The sequence below is a fragment of the Entelurus aequoreus genome, linkage group LG01 (genome assembly GCF_033978785.1).
Source record: "Entelurus aequoreus isolate RoL-2023_Sb linkage group LG01, RoL_Eaeq_v1.1, whole genome shotgun sequence".
In the NCBI taxonomy this organism is placed as follows: Eukaryota; Metazoa; Chordata; class Actinopteri; order Syngnathiformes; family Syngnathidae; genus Entelurus; species Entelurus aequoreus.
In genome coordinates this window covers 69,096,008-69,116,715 of record NC_084731.1, presented here as the reverse complement: position 1 = coordinate 69,116,715, position 20,708 = coordinate 69,096,008, and the positions used below count along the sequence as shown (strand labels likewise).

Sequence of the window (20,708 nt, the reverse complement as noted above, 5' to 3'; positions counted from 1 at the left end):
TAAAGGCTAGATTATACAAATGAGTTTTAAGATGGGACTTAAATGCTTCTACTGAGGTAGCATCTCTAACTGTTACCGGGAGGGCATTCCAGAGTACTGGAGCCCGAATAGAAAACGCTCTATAGCCCGCAGACTTTTTTTTGGCTCTGGGAATCACTAATAAGCCGGAGTTCTTTGAACGCAGATTTCTTGTCGGGACATATGGTACAATACAATCGGCGAGATAGGCTGGAGCTAAACCGTGTAGTATTTTATACGTAAGTAGTAAAACCTTAAAGTCGCATCTTAAGTGCACAGGAAGCCAGTGCAGGTGAGCCAGTATAGGCGTAATATGATCAAACTTTCTTGTTTTTGTCAAAAGCCTTGCAGCCGCATTTTGTACCAACTGTAATCTTTTAATGCTAGACATAGGGAGATCCGAAAATAATACGTTACAGTAATCGAGACGAAATGTAACGAACGCATGAATAATGATCTCAGCGTCGCTAGTGGACAAGATGGAACGAATTTTAGCGATATTACGGAGATGAAAGAAGGCCGTTTTAGTAACACTCTTAATGTGTGACTCAAACGAGAGAGTTGGGTCGAAGATAATACCCAGATTCTTTACCGAGTCGCCTTGTGTAATTGTTTGGTTGTCAAATGTTAAGGTGGTATTATTAAATAGATGTTGGTGTCTAGCAGGACCGATAATCAGCATTTCCGTTTTCTTAGCGTTGAGTTGCAAAAAGTTAGCGGACATCCATTGTTTAATTTCATTAAGACACGCCTCCAGCTGACTACAATCCGGCGTGTTGGTCAGCTTTAGGGGCATGTAGAGTTGAGTGTCATCAGCATAACAGTGAAAGCTAACACCGTATTTGCGTATGATGTCACCCAGCGGCAGCATGTAAATACTAAAGAGTGCAGGACCAAGAACCGAACACTGGGTAACTCCGCACGTTACCTTGACATAGTCCGAGGTCACATTGTTATGGGAGACGCACTGCATCCTGTCAGTAAGATAAGAGTTAAACCAAGACAAGGCTAAGTGACATACCAATACGTGTTTTGATACGCTCTAATAAAATATTATGATCGACGGTATCGAAAGCGGCGCTAAGATCAAGAAGCAGCAACATAGATGACGCATCAGAATCCATCGTTAGCAATAGATCATTAGTCATTTTTGCGAGGGCTGTCTCCGTAGAGTGATTTGCCCTGAAACCGGATTGAAAAGGTTCACAGAGATTGTTAGTCACTAAGTGTTCATTTAGCTGCTGTGCAACAATTTTTTCGAGAATTTTGGAAATAAACGGAAGGTGGGAGACCGGTCGGTAGTTTACCATGAGGTCAGGATCGAGGTTAGGTCTTTTGAACAGAGGATGAATAACCGCTTTTTTGAATGCTAGGGGAACAGTGCCGGAGGAAAGTGATAAGTTTATAATATTTAACACTGATGGACCTAATAATACAAACAGTTCCTTGATAAGTTTCCCAGGAAGTGGGTCAAGTAAACATGTTGTTTGTTTTATCCCACTTACACGCTGTAATAATTCCTCTAATGTTATTTCATCAAAAATAGAGAGACTATTTTGGAGGGCAGTGTCCGTCGTATATACAGTCGTATTTGTGTTAATAGAACCCAGTTGTAGCTGGGATGCGTTGTCTTTAATCTCCTTTCTAATGAGTTCAATTTTCTTATTAAAGAAATTCATAAAATCATCTGCCGAGTGGGTGGAGCTACTGGGAGGAGTCCCTTGTTGGGTTAGCGATGCTACTGTACTAAACAGAAATTTAGGATCGTTTTTTTTGAGGCGGATGAGATTTGAGTAGTATTTAGCTTTAGCTAAGGTAAGCATGCGTTTATAAGTTATTAAACTATCACTCCATGCTTGATGGAAAACCTCAAGTTTAGTCGCGCGCCATTTGCGTTCCAGTTTTCTACATGATAATTTATGAGCTCTAATTTCTTCTGTAAACCATGGGGTGCGCCTTTTAGGGGCCCTTTTTATCAATAATTTCGCGCAAGGCATCGTCAAAGTTGTTAGTGAGGTTATCAATAGAGCCGACATAATTTGGGAATGGTGCCATTACCGAAGGCAGTAGGTCAGCAAGAGTCATCGTTGTGGCAGCATTAATGTTGCGGCCGCTATAGCAGTTATTATTATTATTAGCTTGTTGACAATGAGTCAAAACTTCAAATTTTATAAGGTAATGATCGGACATTACTTTAGTATATGGAAGTATCATAACTTTGGAGGTGGTGACACCCCTGACAAGCACTAGATCTATTGTATTACTGTTGCGATGCGTGGGTTCATGTATTATTTGTGTAAGACCACAGCTATCAATTATGGTTTGGAACGCCACGCACTGAGGGTCCGATGGGGTATTCATATGGATATTAAAGTCCCCCATTATGATTATATTGTCGGCGTGCGTCACTAGATCAGCAACGAACTCTGAGAATTCACTGATAAAGTCCGAATAGGGCCCAGGGGGGCGGTAGATAACAGCCAGGTCGAGAGGTAGCGGTGTGACAGACCTCATAGTAAGCACCTCAAACGATTTATATTTATTATTTAGGTTAGGGGTAAGGTTGAAATTTTCATTGTATAGAATGTGTATGTGTGTGTTTGTACAGTGAATGTATATGTACAGCATGTGTATACAGTATGTGTGTTTGTACAGTGAATGTATATGTACAGTATGTGTATATGTGTGTTTGTACAGTGAATGTATATGTATACGGCCCCAGCCTCCCCGAGAGCCCATCCCACAAACAGTAGGTGTGGTGCCCAGGGAACCAGGGACCACCGCCCCCACGCAGCCAAGCCGGACAGCGACAGGAACCCCAGAGCCTGGCCCACCGCGCCGCCCACAAGGGCCAGCAGCAGGCCGCAGACAGACGCACCCGGCAGAGGTCAAGGCACGAGAAAAGCAGGGGGCAGCCAGACCCCAAGCCAGCGAGAGACCACACCCCACACGGACAGAAAGGCGGGACGCCCCGCCCGAGGGGCCCGGAGACCCCCCGCAACCGGATGGGAAGACCGCCCCCGCCCCACCGGCAACCGGGCCCCCACGAGTCCCCCCCCCCCCACCAAAAGACCCCACCACCCCAACCCAAACCCGCCCAAACACACCACCGCCCAAACAACCGAGACACAGCATCCAGACCAGACACGGGCGCCACGCCGCCACCACATCAAGTCGCCAACAGAGACCCCACAGCGCAAGGTCGGGCCACACGGGCACGGACCCCACCCAACAGGAAGCGAGACCCGCTGCGACGCCACACACAAATAAATAATAAGATTAAACAAAAATAATAATAATAATTGAAAAAAAATTTAAAAAAATAAAATACAATAAAATAAAATAAAATACAAATTAAATTAAATAAAATTAAAAATAACAAATAAAAAAATAAATAAAAATAAAAATAGAATAAAAAATAAAGTAAGTAAATAACAAAAATTATTTAAAAAAAAAAAGAATAAAAAAAAAAAAAGATAATACTAATAATAATAATAAATTAATAAAAGCCTGGCAGGCCACCAGAACGCAGTCCCCGGAATCCGCGCCGGCCGACGAGGCAATGAGGGGTGCGCCGAACCCCAACCCCCCCACATGCATGTGTACAAGGCCCCCAGAGTGTCTACTGTGTAGTTAAAATTAGGAGGTCAGCCATTACAGCCGACCTCCAGTCCCTATTGATGTACTGTACTGTAGCGTGAGTGAGATATGTATGCTTGTGGGAACTAATAATGCGATTAAAATTTGGGGACATCAAGGTCTTGGTGGGAATGAGAATCGATTCTGAATCGCACAACGTGAGTTCAGAACTCCAAAATTAAATGGAAAAAAATCATATATTTAGGACTACACATTACACCAAACCTTTATACAAGCAGAAATCTAAAGCTTAAACATTTAAAAAATAAGATAGAATCCAAAATGGAACGCTGGTCACGTCTCCAAATATCACTTTGGGGTCGGGTGAACATAGTAAAAATGAGTATACTGCCAGCAGTTAATTATATACTGAAAATGATGCCTGTCCTAATTAATAAAAGTTGGTTTAAGAAAATACATACAATGATATCACATTTTATATGGTGTGGAAAGAAGGCTAGTTGTTCATACTTAAGGTTGTCTTGTACACAAGATAAAGGAGGACTACAATTACCAAACTTCTTACATTATTATATCTCCTTCGGTTGTGAACAAGCAAGCCACTTATTTCATTCTTCTGCAGATAAGGACTGGATCAACATAGAAAAAAAATGTTAATGAATTTGGACATTGATGTGGGGAGTTTATATTATATTGAAAAAATACCTAATGAATTGAGGCAGAGCCCAATAGAAGACACCTTTAACATTCTAAAACTAAAATAAAATACTAGGAATCAAGTCAATGACATCTGTCAATCAACTGCTTTGGTACAATCCTAATATCATAATTAATAAAAATGTGGTTAAATGGACAACATGGAAAGACAGATGTATTACTAAACCTCATCATATTATTAATAAAAACTCTTTTAAACCGTTCAATGATTTAGTTGATCAATATAATGTACCCAGAAATCATTTTTTAAATTTTATCTCTTTAAAACACGCTGTAAATAAATGCATATCCTCTGAAAGTATGTCTTTAAATAGCCATGAACTGGAAGATGCACTTTTTAATCAAGATACATTTAAGAAATTAATTAAACTATTTTATGGAATAATAAATGAACACCACACTAGAAATGCAAATGATGCATGGATGATGGAATTAAACATTTTAGATGAAAGAGACATATCATGGAATGATATTTGGAAACATGCCAATAAGCCCTTTAGAAGCATTAAAGATAAACTGACTCAATTTAAGATCTTGAATAGATTGTATTTTACATCTTCTCAGCTGTTTAAAATTGGTGTAGTAGATAGCAAGTTATGGATGAAGTGTCGGGCAGCCGAGGCAACTCTTGTTCATTTATTGTGGGAATGTCAGAGAATAAAAGAGTTATGGTTGAAAACAACAAAAGAAGCAATCACAGTCCTTAATATAAATATCCCAATGACACTGCAAACTTGTATTTTTGGGGATCTCCATCAATTTAGTAACGTGTCATCAAAGAATAAAAATGCATTTCTTTCAATATGCATAGTAACAAAAAGGGTAATATTTAAAAAATGGATAGATGTTGATAGTCCAACTCATACTGACTGGTACACAAGCTATGGAGATGATATCAGTAGAAAAAACTGCATTTGGTTTACATAATAATGAGTCATATATTGGAATATGAGATACATTATTTAAATTAGTTTTAACTATTAAATGAACCAAAATATGACTTATTATATTATTGTGAAAAATATTGGACACAATGTTTTGTCAAGCTTATGTGATGTGATGCAAGTGTAAGCCACTGTGACACTATTGTTCATTTTTATTTTTTTTATTTTTATTAATGTTTGTAATGATAATATAAATGAGGGATTTTTAATCAGTGCTATGTTGAAATTGTTACTAATATTGATACTGTTGTTGATAATATTCATTTTTGTCTCACTACTTTTAGATTGTTCCGTGTTATGTTTGTGTGTCCTCAATTGCTCTCAATTGCTCTGTTTATTGCTATTCTGAATGTTGCTGGGTCGGGTTTGGTTTTGAAATTGTATTGCATTATTATGGTATTGTTGTGTATTGTTTTCATTTAAAAAAAAAAAAAAATCGTTTTTGAATCGAGAATCGTGTTGAATTGGAAAAAAAAAAGTGACCCCAAGAATCGATTTTGAATCGAATCGTGGGACACCCAAAGATTTCTTGCCGGGACATATGGTACAATACAATCGGCAAGATAGGCAGGAGCTTGACCTTGTAGTATTTTATACGTAAGTAGTAAAACCTTAAAGTCGCATCTTAGGTGCACAGGAAGCCAGTGCAAGTGAGCCAGTATAGGCGTAATATGATCAAACTTTCTTGTTTTTGTCAAAAGTCTAGCAGCCGCATTTTGTACCAACTGTAATCTTTTAATGCTAGACATAGGGAGGCCCGAAAATAAAACGTTACAGTAATCGAGACGAGATGTAACGAACGCATGGATAATGATCTCAGCATCGCTTGTGGACAAAATGGAACAAATTTTAGCGATATTACGGAGATGAAAGAAGGCCGTTTTAGTAACACTCTTAATGTGTGACTCAAACGAGAGAGTTGGGTCGAAGATAATACCCAGATTCTTTACCGAGTCGCCTTGTTTAATTGTTTGGTTGTCAAATGTTAAGGTGGTATTATTTAATAGATGTCGGTGTTGAGCAGGACCGATAATCAGCATTTCCGTTTTCTTAGCGTTGAGTTGCAAAAAGTTAGCGGACATCCATTGTTTAATTTCATTAAGACACGCCTCCAGCTGACTACAATCTGGCGTGTTGGTCAGCTTTAGGGACATGTAGAGTTGAGTGTCATCAGCATAACAGTGAAAGCTAACACCGTATTTGCGTATGATGTCACCTAGCGACAGCATGTAAATACTAAAGAGTGCAGGGCCAAGAACCGAACCCTGGGGAACTCCGCACGTTACCTTAACATAGTCCGAGGTCACATTGTTATGGGAGACACACTGCATCCTGTCAGTAAGATAAGAGTTAAACCAAGACAAGGCTAAGTCTGACATACCAATACGTGTTTTGATACGCTCTAATAAAATATTATGATCAACAGTATCGAAAGCGGCGCTAAGATCAAGAAGCAGCAACATAGATAAAGCATCAGAATCCATCGTTAGCAATAGATCATTAGTCATTTTTGCGAGGGCTGTCTCCGTAGAGTGATTTGCCCTGAAACCGGATTGAAAAGGTTCACAGAGATTGTTAGACGCTAAGTGTTCATTTAGCTGCTGTGCGACAATTTTTTCGAGGATTTTCGAGATAAATGGAAGGTGGGACACCGGCCGGTAGTTTACCAAGAGATCAGGATTGAGGTTAGGTCTTTTGAGTAGAGGATGAATAACCGCTTTTTTGAATGCTAGGGGAACAGTGCCAGAGGAAAGTGATAAGTTTCTAATATTTAACACTGATGGACCTAATAATACAAAAAGCTCCTTGATAAGTTTCCCAGGAATTGGGTCAAGTAAACATGTTGTTTGTTTTGTCCCATTTACACATTTTGACAATTCCTCCAATGTTATTTCATCAAAGAGAGAGAAACTATTTTGGAGGGCGGTGTCCGTCGTATATACAGTCATATTTGTGTTAATAGAACCCAGTTGTAGCTGGGATGCGTTGTCTTTAATCTCTTTTCTAATGACTTCAATTTTCTTATTAAAGAAATTCTTAAAGTCATCTGCTGAGTGGGTGGAGCTACTGGGAGGAGTCCCTTGTTGGGTTAGCGATGCTACTGTACTAAACAAAAATTTAGGATCATTTTTTTGAGGTGGATGAGATTTGAGTAATATTTAGCTTTAGCTGAGGTAAGCATGCGTTTATAAGTTATTAAACTATCACACCATGCTTGATGGAAAACCTCAAGTTTAGTCGCACGCCATTTGCGTTCCAGCTTTCTACATGATCATTTCTGGGCTTTAGTTTCTTCTGTAAACCATGGGGTACGCCTTTTAGGGGCCCTTTTTAGCTTTAGCGGTGCTACACTATCAATGGTGTCACGCAGGGCGTCGTTAAAGTTGTTAGTGAGGTTATCAATAGAGCCCACATAATTTGGGAATGGTGCCATTACCGAAGGCAGTAGGTCAGTAAGAGTCGTCGTTGAGGCACCATTAATGTTGCGGCTGCTATAGTAGTTATTATTATTATTATTAGTTTGTTGACAATGAGTCAGAACTTCGAATTTTACAAGGTAATGATCGGACATTACTTTAGTGTACAGGAGTATCGTAACTTTAGAGGTGGTGACACCCCTGACAAGCACTAGATCTATCGTATTACCGTTGCGATGCGTGAGTTCATTTATTATTTGTGTAAGACCACAGCTATCAATTATAGTCTGGAGTGCCACGCATGGAGGGTCCGATGGGGTATTCATATGGATATTAAAGTCCCCCATTATGATTATATTGTCGGCGTGCGTCACTAGATCAGCAACAAACTCTGAGAATTCACTGATGAAGTCCGAATAGGGCCCAGGGGGGCGGTAGATAACAGCCAGGTGGAGAGGCAGCGGTGTGACAAACCTCAAAGTGAGCACCTCAAACGAGTTATATTTATTATTTAGGTTAGGTGTAAAATTATAGTTTTCATTGTATATTAGTGCGACACCCCCTCCCCTTTTAAGAGGTCGGGCAACATGTGTATTGGTATAGTTAGGAGGAGATGCCTCATTTAGCGCAAAAAAATTGTCTGGTTTGAGCCAGGTCTCGGCGAGACCAACAATGTCAAGTTTGTTGTCTCTAATGACTTCATTAACTAATAACGTTTTGGAAGATAATGATCTTATGTTTAAAAAGCCCATATTATAGGTAGTGGGCTGTTTTGAGGATTGTTTGTTGAAATTATCCGAAGTAGCAATATTAATAATGTTGCGTTTATTATGCGTAGTGCACTTTAAATAGTTTCGACCATATGTAGGAATTGATACGATGGGAATTGTCCGATTGTTTGCTAGATGTTGCGATAAACTGAACGCATCATAGTTAGCCACCTCAGTAGATTGCATGTCTGCCTCTGACACGGTCACAAAAGAAAAAACATTATGTGAGTTGTGATTTATTTTAAGAGAATTGCTATGTGTGCTGGGATTATCCAGCCTGGCGCCGGCTAGTTCTAGTTTAAATGGCTTCTTACCCGGAGACTCCACGCTTCTTTGGTTAGCTTTTCCCTTTGTTGTTAGCCCCGCTCGGCATCCCCGTTTCTGCTTCCGCTCACACCGCTTACGTCGTCTCCATTGGCGGTCACCGCTAGCACTTGACTCCGCTGCTACAAAGGCCGCTCGATGTAGCCCGCAAAGTATTCCCATGCTAGCGAGGAGGTCCACCGTACATGCATCTTTCAGTCTATAACGACTCGATCCATCCACATCCAGAATTGTCTGTCGGTCGTATGTGATCACAGAGTGTTCACGCTTTGAGCCAGCCATGAAATTGACAGAAATGACGGGTGTTTTTTGCCAAATCGCTCTACACTCCCAAGAGCGTTAGCAAGCCGCTGCATAGCAATGCGCCGCCATCTTGTCTTAGAGTATGTGAAAGTTGAACTCTTACCTTGTTTACTTCCATGAGGACCTCCTTAAAGTTTTGTAATCCATCAGAAATATCAAGCAGATAAAATGTGCCAAACAAGCGTAAGTGTGGACAGTGTTTAGCATTTTTTCCCATCATGCTTTGTAATAAATGTAAACGGGTGTAATTTTGAATTTTTTATGGCGAAGGTACATTTTTTTATCGTATCCACAGAGTTCAGTGACTGTTGACGTTTTGTGTTGGTTAGATTTTTTTTTCCTTCACCATGACTATGGAAGGTTGTTTGCATTGGATCTTAGAAATGAATGCTGCACACATTGTATTATATTAATATAATTACTATAATTGGATATTAAGAGTATGTGTAAGTTTGACTTCTACCTTGTTTACTTCCGCGACTACCTCCTTAAAGTTTTGTAATCCATCAAAAATATCAAGCAGATAAAATATGCCAAACATTGATAACTGTGGAAAGTGTTTTGCATTTTTCCCATCATGCTTTGTACTAAATGAAAATGGTTGTAATTTAGATTTTTTTATGGCGAACGTACGTTTTTTATTGTGTCCACAGAGTTCAGTGACAGTTGCCATTTTTGTGTTTTTTGTTTTTTTTGCACAGTGACTAGGGAAGGTTGTTTGCATTGGGTCATATAGGTAAATGCTGCGCATTTAGTACAGAACAAAAGGTCATTAACCAGGAAAAACTCATGTTGTCCACTAGATGGTGACAAAGTAGCAGCATCAAAAATGTTACGACTCACCGGTGCGTTCTCTGTCCCGCAGACACGCCGTCCTGGTCCTGGCTGCCCCAGTTCTGCAACCTGCGGGAGCTGGGCGGTCGCGCTCAGCACGGCCAGCTGGACGAGTCCGGCAGCAACATGGTGCACATCAAGCAGAAGCTCTACCACAACGGCCACCCCAGCCCTCGGCACCTCTGACTCACCTGTGACTCACCAGTGACTCACCTTCCGTCCTTCTAGAATCTTCTTCCGGACCTCCTCACCTGGAGGACGATTGGCAACCAGAACATTTTGGAGGGTGTTTTTTTTCTTTTTTTCTCTAGAGACACTTTGTGTGTTCATCGTGGAAGTGGGCATGCTCTTTTAGGACACACGTGGCCGGCCTTTGTTTCGCTTTTGGTTTTTGGGGGGGTTGAGGGTTTGAATGGCAACTATTTTTTTTTTTTGTCATGTTAGATTGCTGCTTGTCTGCAAAATTCCACATTTTCGTACCTTGTTTCTCACAAACGATTGGCTTGATGGCTCCAATGAAGGAACCAATGAGAGATAAACGTGGAAACATGTGACACACACACACACACACACACACACACACACACACACACACACACACACACACACGGAATTAGCTTTGTTACATAGTCAAACAACTGAATGTAATTTTATTCCTGTAAATATGAAAGGGGGGAGGGGTTAGGGCTTCATATTTTACTGTTGGACAACATTTTCAGTTGATTTTGCTTGTTGCTAGGCAGAATGTGCGGGGCTCAAGCAGAACTGCCCATCTGATTGGTCGTGAGAGATATGATATATGAATAATACATACTATATTTGTTATTATGCATATGAATAATTTGTACACTTTAGTAAAAAATACTACATTTATTCATCACTAAAATGACAAAAAAATATTATTTATTTAGAAATATTAAAAATGTCATCGTCTCAGTTAGGGTGTCTTTATGTTAGGTAAAATATGATTTTTTTTTTAATATCAGGGAGCATTATTTAAAATATATAGTTTATTATTGTCGGTGACACAAATAAAGGCTTCCACCTTAATTAACGCCTTACCATTAACACATGCCTGGTGCTCTCTGTAGTTGAGTAAATAACCCCCTGGACACGAGATGACGAAAATATGGTCAGTCCAAATAAAACATCAACTAGTGAACTCAAAAAGTGTTGACTGCGACATTTAGGTTTGTGTTTTTGATAAAAAAAAATTTTGTTGACACAAAAAGTGGAGGAAACCCTAACCTGACCCCCCCCCCCCCCATTCCCCCCCAAATCCCCCCCTCTGCCCCCCCCATCAGACATTGCTGTTGTGAGGATGACATGTCTGTTTTAATAAAAGTGCCATTGCAGCACAACAGTGACATCTGCTGTCGAATTGTGTCATTACAGCCACAACACCTCGCCTCGGTCACACCCCTGTTGTAGAGAGGATCTTTGACTAGGTTCTTGCAGAGTGTGCCTCACATATAGAGGATCTTGTAATGTGCTTTAAAACAGCACTGTGTCAACTAGAAGATCTCGGACGAGCGTTTTTGTAGATGGTCTTTTAAAACAGCAACGTGTTCCTGTCACATAGAGAGGATCTTTGATTATTGGTAGATCCTTAAAAACAGCAACATGTTCCTGTCACAAAGAGAGGATCTTTGACTATTAGAACAGGTCCTTAAAAACAGCAACATGTTCCAGTCACATAGAGAGGATCTTTGATTATTAGTAGATCCTTAAAAACAGCAACATGTTCCTGTCAAATAATGAGGATATTTGCTATTAGAATATGTCCTTAAAAACAGCAACATGTTCCAGTCACATAGAGAGGATCTTTGATTATTAGTAGATCCTTATAAACAGCAACATGTTCCTGTCACATAGAGAGGATCTTTGACTATTAGAATAGGTCCTTATAAACAGCAACATGTTCCTGTCACATAGAGAGGATCTTTGATTATTAGTAGATCCTTTAATACAGCAACATGTTCCTGTCACATAGAGAGGATCTTTGATTATTAGTAGATCCTTAAAAACAGCAACATGTTCCTGTCACATAATGAGGATATTTGACTATTAGAATAGGTCCTTAAAAACAGCAACATGTTCCAGTTACATAGAGAGGATCTTTGATTATTAGTAGATCATTTAAAACAGCAACATATTCCTGTCACATAGAGAAGATCTGTGTCTATTAGTAGATCATTTAAAACAGCAGAGTGTTCCTGTCATATAGATGATCTTTGACTATTAATAGGTCTTTAAAAACAACAGAACGTTCTTGTAATTTAGAGGATCTTTGACTATTAGTAGGTCCTTAAAAAAAGCCGAGTGTTTTTGTCATAGAGGATCTTTGACTGTTAGTAGGTTCTTAAAAACAGCAATGTTCCTGTCATATAGAGGATCTTTGACTATTAGTAGGTCCTTAAAAACAGCAGAATCTTCCTGTCATATAGAGGATCTTTGACTATTAGTAGGTCTTTAAAAACAACGGAACGTTCTTGTCAAATAGAGGATCTTTCATTATTAGTAGGTCCTTACAAAACAGCAGAGCGTTCCTGTCATATAGCGGATCCTTGACTGTTAGGTTCTTAAAAACAGCAGAGCGTTCCTGTCATATAGAGGATCTTTGACTATTAGTAGGGCTTTCAAAAACAACAGAACGTTCTTGTCATATAAAGGATCTTTGACTATAAGTAGGTCTTCAAAAACAGCAGAGCGTTTCTGTCATGTAGAGGATTTTTGGCTATTAGTAGGTCTTTCAAAAAAACAGCAGAGCGTTCCTGTCATATAAAGGATCTTTGACAATAAGTAGGTCTTCAAAAACAGCAGAGCGTTTCTGTCATATAGAGGATATTTGACTATTAGTAGGTCCTTACAAAACAGCAGAGTGTTCCTGTTATGTAGAGAATCTTTGACTATTAGTAGGTCCTTAAAAACAGCAAAGTCTTCCTGTCATATAGAGGATATTTGACTATTAGTAGGTCCTTACAAAACAGCAGAGCATTCCTGTTATAGCGAGGATCTTTGACTATTAGTAGGTCTTTAAAAACAACGGAACGTTCTTGTCAAATAGAGGATCTTTGACTATTTGTAGGTCCTTAAAAACAGCAAAGTCTTCCTGTCATATAGAGGATATTTGACTATTAGTAGGTCCTTACAAAACAGCAGAGCATTCCTGTTATAGCGAGGATCTTTGACTATTAGTAGGTCTTTAAAAACAACGGAACGTTCTTGTCATATAAAGGATCTTTGACTATTATCAATCAATCAATCAATGTTTATTTATATAGCCCTAAATCACAAGTGTCTCAAAGGGCTGTACAAGCCACAACGACATCCTCGGTACAGAGCCCACATACGGGCAAGGAAAACTAGATATTTCAAAAACAACACAGCGTCCCTGTCATGTAGAGGATCTTTGACCATTAGTAAGTCCTTAAAAACAGCAGAGCATTTCAGTCTTATAGAGGATCTTTGACTATTAGTAGACCCTTAAAAACAGCAGACCAATCCTGTTTTGTAGAGGATCTTTGACTATTAGTAGGTCCTGAAAAACAGCAGAGCATTCCTGTCATATAGAGGATCTTTGACTATTAGTAGGTCCTGAAAAACAGCAGAGCATTCCTGTCATATAGAGGATCTTTGACAATTAGTATAGGTCCTTAAAAAACCAGAGCGCTCTTTTTATATTGAGGATCTTTGATGAGCATTTTTGCATTATTGAATCAGGTGATAATTGATACACAACATAACGTTCACATGTTTAATTTAAGTCCACTAACTGTGTGAAAGAGAGGAAGATGTTGGATAAATGATTAAATGTCAATAAAAATTGTTTTAAATACAAGCACATTGACACAAAATCTACGTAGTGGTCTGGAAGTTGTACACTTCATAACTGAACATATATTTGTATACAAACTCATAAAGCAAGAACTTATTGACCATAGTCACGTGTCAGTTATTTGTATTTTCATCAATAAGGTTCATTTCCCGTTTAGAAAAGGTTATGTGATAAACACAGGAAGTCACATTAGAGAAAAGAGTAAGTTTAACTTTTTTTTCTCCGACATTGTGGTGAATTATGAAAGCGCTAACAAGTGATATTCTTTCGTGTAAGTGTGTCAAGCATATTTTAAATGAACTAAACCATTTTCCATAAATGAGTGTTGCACAATGTACATGATGCATACAGTATGTAACTGACCCCCATTCGCCGCTGTTGGAATTGTAAAACAAGGATGCATTCGCTTACTATCGGACGTGACATTTAAACAGACCTTTTTAACAAGTGCTATTTTGATTTGTTTAATATAAAGGATAGCATATATATCAATAAATATTAATAAATGTAAGGTTATTTTTCTCTTTCTCGTGCATTTCGACAGAAAGCGCTAAAGGCAATAACCGTCACATGTCAACCTTCCGTACGTCACATGAACGCACCACAACGTAAAAGGGCGTGGTTTAAGGCTTAAAAAGGCACCCAAACTTCGCTGTGGGGCATAATAAACTAGCTCCTGTAGTTTCATTGACTGAAACCATTTTTTTTTTACCTTTTTACTTCATAAAAATGTCGGTTATTTGTGTCGCTCTGTCCCGGAATGTCTTGTCTGCGAGGAACTCTGGCATGACGCTGGTAAGTCGCCTAAATAGACACTTTCCTCGCCTGGTGTTAATATCTATCATAACTGTGGAAGGCTACATTATATATTTTCACATTCGTGTATGTCATATTTATTTGAACGGAACGTTAAATAACTTTTATATTCTCTTCGAGAACATTATTGCATTAAAAAGCTTTTTTTTTTTTAATTCACCCTTCAATTGTCGACGAAAGGCAGTTTGGTAACACGGTGATGTAACGCTGCTATGACACTTCATGGCCACTAGAGAGCGACGCAAGACTTGAATGATTGAAAATAAGCACTCAATGGCCACATCATTAGGTACAGTTTAAAGATGTGATTTATGGAGCCGGATCTTGAGCTGTTATTATATAGTATTTTATTATTAGTATTATTATTTATTTTTTCCAAGGATGATATGTTTGGTCGGAATCATTCAGATTTGTGTAGTGTTTTCAACATTGTAAACCTTCCATAAGGTAGTGCTTAGGCAGGGACATCAGCTTGAATTTTCACTCACCTAAAAAAAACCGTGGAGCATTAAAAAAAAAAGAGAATAGAATAAAATGCACTAGAGCAGTGGTTCTCAAACCTGTTCCACCAAGTACCACTTGAGAAAACACATGGCTCTCCAAGTACCACCATAATGACCAACGTTAGAATACTGTAGCGCGTAGACCTAAGTATTCGTTAAAACAAAGCCGAGGTTTTTAGTTAACAAGTATATTTAATATTTCTGGCCGTTGTAACATTACACGCAGTTCAAAGAGTAAGACAGTTAAAATTAGGACATAATAAAAATGTAAGTACAAAATTATAGTACCATACCTGATGTCTGTACGCTTAAACTACCATTTAGAATATTTAACCTGAAAAATGAATTCAAATATAAATAAATAGAAAAATAATGATAATAAATAAATAAATAATAATAATTAAAAATAGATGTATGTATGTATATATATATATATATATATATACATATATATATATATATATATATATATATATATATATATATATATATATATATATATATATATATATATACATATATACATATATATATATGTATATATAATTTGTGTGTATGTGTGTATATATGTATGTATGTATGTATGAATGCATGTACTATATATATATATATATATATATATATATATATATATATATATATATATATATATATATATATATGTGTGTGTGTATGTGTGTGTGTGTGTGTGTGTGTATATGTACAGTCGTGATCAAAAGTTTACATACACTTGTAAAGAACATAATGTCATGGCTGTCTTGAGTTTCCAATCATTTCTACAACTCTTATTTTTTTGTGATAGAGTGATTGGAGCACATACTTGTTGGTCACAAAAAACATTCATGAAGTTTGGTTCTTTTATGAATTTATTATGGGTCTACTGAAAATGTGACCAAATCTGCTGTGTCAAAAGTATACATACAGCAATGTTAATATTTGCTTACATGTCCCTTGGCAAGTTACACTGCAATAAGGCGCTTTTGGTAGCCATCTACAAGCTTCTGGTTGAATTTTCGACCACTCCTCTTGACAAAATTGGTGCAGTTCAGCTAAATGTGTTGGTTTTCTGACATGGACTTGTTTCTTCAGCTTTGTCCACAGGACTTTGGGAAGGCCATTCTAAAACCTTAATTCTAGCCTGATTTAGCCATTCCTTTACCATTTTTGACATGTGTTTGGGGTCATTGTCCTGTTGGAACAGCCAACTGCGCCCAAAGACCCAACCTCCGAGCTGATGATTTTAGGTTGTCCTGAAGAATTTGGAGGTCATCCTCCTTTTTCATTGTCCAATTTACTCTCTGTAAAGCACCAGTTCCATTGGCAGCAAATCAGGCCCAGAGCATAATACTACCACCACCATGCTTGACGGTAGGTTTGGTGTTCCTGGGATTAAAGGCCTCACCTTTTCTCTTCCAAACATATTGCTGAGTATTGTGGCCAAACAGCTCAATGTTTGTTTCATCTGACCACATAACTTTCCTCCAGAAGGTCTTACCTTTGTCCATGTGATGTCACACCATTCCTACCGTCAAGCATGGTGTGGTAGTATTATGCTCTGGGCTTGATTTGCTGCCAATGGAACTGGTGAGAGAGTAATTGGGACAATGAAAAAGGATGAATACTAGAGTTGTCCGATAATGGCTTTTTTGCCGATATCCGGTATTCCGATATTGTCCAACTCTTAATGTGGGGGTGTCATGGTATTTTTTTTCTTTTTTTCTTTTTTTTTTTTGTCATAAAAAAATACAATCATGTGTGCTTACGGACTGTATCCCTGCAGACTGTATTGATATATATTGATATATAATGTAGGAACCAGAAATATTAATAACAGAAAGAAACAACCCTTTTGTGCGAATGAGTGTGAATGAGGGGTGGGAGTTTTTTTTGGGGTTGGTGCACTAACTAAGTGTATCTTGTGTTTTTTATGTTGATTTAATAAAAAATAAATCTTATTTTTATTTTTTTATTTTTTATTTCTTGTGCGGCCTGGTACCAATCGATCCACTGGGCCACGGCCTGGTGGTTGGGGACCACTGTACTAGAGCATACTTGCCAACCTTGAAACCTCCGAACTCGGGAGATGGGGGGGGGGGGGTTTGGTGGTAGCGTGGAGTGTATATTGTAGCGTCCCGAAAGAGTTAGTGCTGCAAGGGGTTCTGGGTATTTGTTCTGTTGTGTTTATGTTGTGTTACGGTGCGGATGTTCTCCCGAAATGTGTTTGTCATTCTTGTCTGGTGTGAGTTCACAGTGTGGCTCATATTTGTAACGGTGTTAAAGTTGTTTATACGGTCACCCTCAGTGTGACCTGTATGGCTGTTGATCAAGTATGCGTTGCATTCACTTGTATGTGTGAAAAGCCGCATATATTATGTGACTGGGCCGGCATGCTGTTTGTATGGAGGAAAAGCGGACGTGAAGACAGGTTGTAGAGGACGCTAAAGGCCCCCAATAATGTTGTCCGGGTGGAAATCAGGAGAATGGTTGCCCCGGAAGATTTTCGGGAGGGGCACTGAAATTCGGCAGTCTCCCGGGAAAATCGGGAGGTTGAAACCGATACCGATAATTCCCGATATTACATATTAAAGCATTTATCGGCCGATAATATCGGCAGGCCGATATTTTCGGACATCTCTAATGAATACCTCCAAGTTCTTCAGGACAACCTAAAACCAACCGGAGGTTGGATCTTGGGCGCAGTTGGGTGTTCCAACAGGACAATTACCCCAAACACACGTCAAAAGTGGTAATGGAATGGCTAAATCAGGCTAGAAATAAGGTTTTAGAATGGCCTTCCCAAAGTCCTGACTTAAACGTGTGGACAATGCTGAAGAAACAAGTCCATGTCAGAAAACCAACACATTTAGTTGAACTGCACCAATTTTGTCAAGAGGAGTGGTCGAAAATTCAACCAGAAGCTTGTAGATGGCTACCAAAAGCGCCTTATTGCAGTGAAACTTGCCAAAGGACATGTAAGCAAATATTGACATTGCTGTATGTATACTTTTTGACACAGCAGATTTGCTCACCTTTTCAGTAGACCCATAATAAATTCATAAAAGAACCAAACTTCATGAATGTTTTTTGTGACCAACAAGTATGTGCTCCAATCACTCTGTCACAAAAATATGAGTTGTATAAATTATTACTGAAAAGAGCCATTCAAAAGACTCGATTTGTTTGTGAATGCCACATTTGTAGTACAGTTCTATGGAGGTTAATTTGTGTCTTTATTACGAAAGCTTTTTTTGACACTGAATTTATGTTACTCATTTTTCAGTTGTTTTTTTTTTCTACATCAAATTATGGTGACAATTTCAATAAATGTCCATTTAATTTAATTTCATTTAATTCAAATGGTTTAGGTCTTGAGTTTCAAAGCAACACATTTTTACTGTATTTTAAAACATTTTGTTCACAAATTCAATCAAAATATGCGGACAATTTTATTTCATAAAAATTTGTGTTTAAAAGTTCACTTTGTTAAAATGTTGTGTATAAAAAAAAAATTCAGTGCATGAATATTTGTTGCTTCAAAACTCAAGACCCATCCACCCACTTCTTGTAAATTAAAGGAAATTATGAAATGAGATTCAATTAAAATTAAATGAAGTTGTCAGCATAAATTGATGTAACAAAAATCTGTTTACAATAGTCAAATGCATACAACTCAGCTTTAACAAAAAAGACACAAATTAACCGACAAAGTATAAATATGAGACAATAACAAGAATGAGTCGATTCAATACTCGCAATGTATTATTTGGTGTAATTATTACAAGGAAACCTTTTCAAAACAGGTTGCACGGAGATGGCCTGAAAATGTATTTTTAAAAATGTATTCTTATAAAAAAGGGCTTTTTTGGCATTCATTTTAATTGATTTAAATTGATTTTTTAAAATGTGTCGGTGCCACTCAGATGGTACGTCACGCCCAGACGGCGGCGGCCCCGGCTCCTGAGCCCAGGATCAAGAAGTTCCAGATCTACCGCTGGGATCCGGACACAGCCGGGGACAAGCCCAGGATGCAGACGTATGAACTGGACCTCAACACGTAAGACCTGACGACTGACATTATGACACATACATTACAGCATATCCACGTTTATAAATATATATATCTTTATTGTTATTTTTTTAATCTTGTAAAGGTTTTAATGATGCAAAATGGTGTGGTTCACTTCCTGTTTGTGTGGTTGTGGGTCTTCATTATTTTATAGTAGTTATGTTTTAATTATTGATGTCAAACAATTGCATTTTTGATGCGATTAATCACACTTATGAATAGGGATGATACTCGAAACCGGTTTTCCCGGTTGTTTGATAAGAAAAGAACCGAGTCCTCGGACTCGAATCCCTTTTTGAGAACCGGTACCCGTTATCGAGACCACTATAGTAAAGGAAAATAGTTGATTCTTTATTCGAATCCCGTCCCGACCAGAAATGCTCCGTGGGACATCACAAGAAATGGCGTCATGTAGCTCAGTCATTAGGCGCAGATAGCGAAAGCAGGAAAACAATGGACGGGAAAAAGCGCTCCAAGGTGTAATAAAGTTCAAAACAAAAGCTATAATCCATCGAATAACTTTACTGAGAGATTTTAGCAGGGTAAAACACATGACGAACACTTTTACGACCAACCGGAAACATAGCAACCAGGCTAGCAACGCACCTCCTTTACGGCAGCTGTCGCAACGTTCTTAAAACAACCGCAGCACATACATATACCTGTATATACAACATATCTCCCTTTTTTAACTTTTGTTTTTCTTTCCTTGTAAACAAAACAAAATCACACTGTAGATGTGTTGTCTGTCTAATTATAAATGATGCAGACGAGGCGTGTTGGCTGAGTTCTTGACGTTTACTTTCACAGCGTGGCAACATGCAACACATTTCGGGGCTACCGCGCATGCTCGTAACTCCCGTTGCATGCTGGGTAGTGTAGTAGTTATATTCTCTAGCTCATAACATTTTTCCCCCATAAAGAAATAATGTTAACTCAATAAAGTGTATTTCTTTTTTTAGCTTTAACTTTTAATTTTTTAGCATTGTAACCACATTTGCAACAACTTTTCTCTTCATAGAATTTTCTTTCAATAAAGAAATAAAGTGTAAAAATGTCAAAGCATCATAACAAACAGTTATGTCAAATAGCAGCAGAAGTGCACTTTTTGGAGAGCTGTATTATTTTCAGTTTTGTGCCCAAGGGACTGATTTTATTTAACACTATATTATTATTTATACACCTATAGTGATCACAGAGACAGTTTGTTTTTGTGTTACTGTATATATTTTTTTCTCTGAAAAATCCCACTTAATATACTTTGGGTAACAACAGTCAATATTTATTTATTTTATTTTATTTTTTAGGTGGGTAACAGTCAATATTTATTTATTTATTAGATTTTATTTTTTTATTATATAATAAAAGTGAGCTTTTGTTAAACCAAATATTGTGTGTTTTTTTCCATATACAACAACCTATGTGGACTCGATAAGAGAATCGATAAGGAATCGGTTCGATAAGAGGATTCGATAATAAGCTCGAACTCGATAATTCCTTATCAAACATCATCCCTACTTATGAACTGTGATTAATCACACTAAATCACTCACTTGCA

At 38.1% G+C, this 20,708-nt stretch overlaps 2 protein-coding genes across 2 annotated transcripts in view; both read left to right on the top strand.

The window, feature by feature from the left end:
• Positions 1-10,514, top strand: part of LOC133638386 (transmembrane protein 240-like) — a 33,753-nt gene extending 23,239 nt beyond the window's left edge. Inside the window, exon 4 of the mRNA XM_062030968.1 lies at positions 9,959-10,514. Within this exon, the coding sequence (XP_061886952.1) occupies positions 9,959-10,113 (155 nt within the window). The 3' untranslated portion in view covers positions 10,114-10,514. The remainder of the gene's footprint in view (positions 1-9,958) is intronic.
• Positions 10,515-14,416: 3,902 nt separating this feature from the next.
• The window catches only part of LOC133656256 (succinate dehydrogenase [ubiquinone] iron-sulfur subunit, mitochondrial-like), a 36,248-nt gene continuing 29,956 nt past the window's right edge, over positions 14,417-20,708 (top strand). The window contains exons 1-2 of the mRNA XM_062057227.1: positions 14,417-14,560; positions 19,005-19,138. Coding sequence (XP_061913211.1) covers positions 14,495-14,560; positions 19,005-19,138 — 200 coding nt within the window. The 5' untranslated portion in view covers positions 14,417-14,494. The remainder of the gene's footprint in view (positions 14,561-19,004; positions 19,139-20,708) is intronic.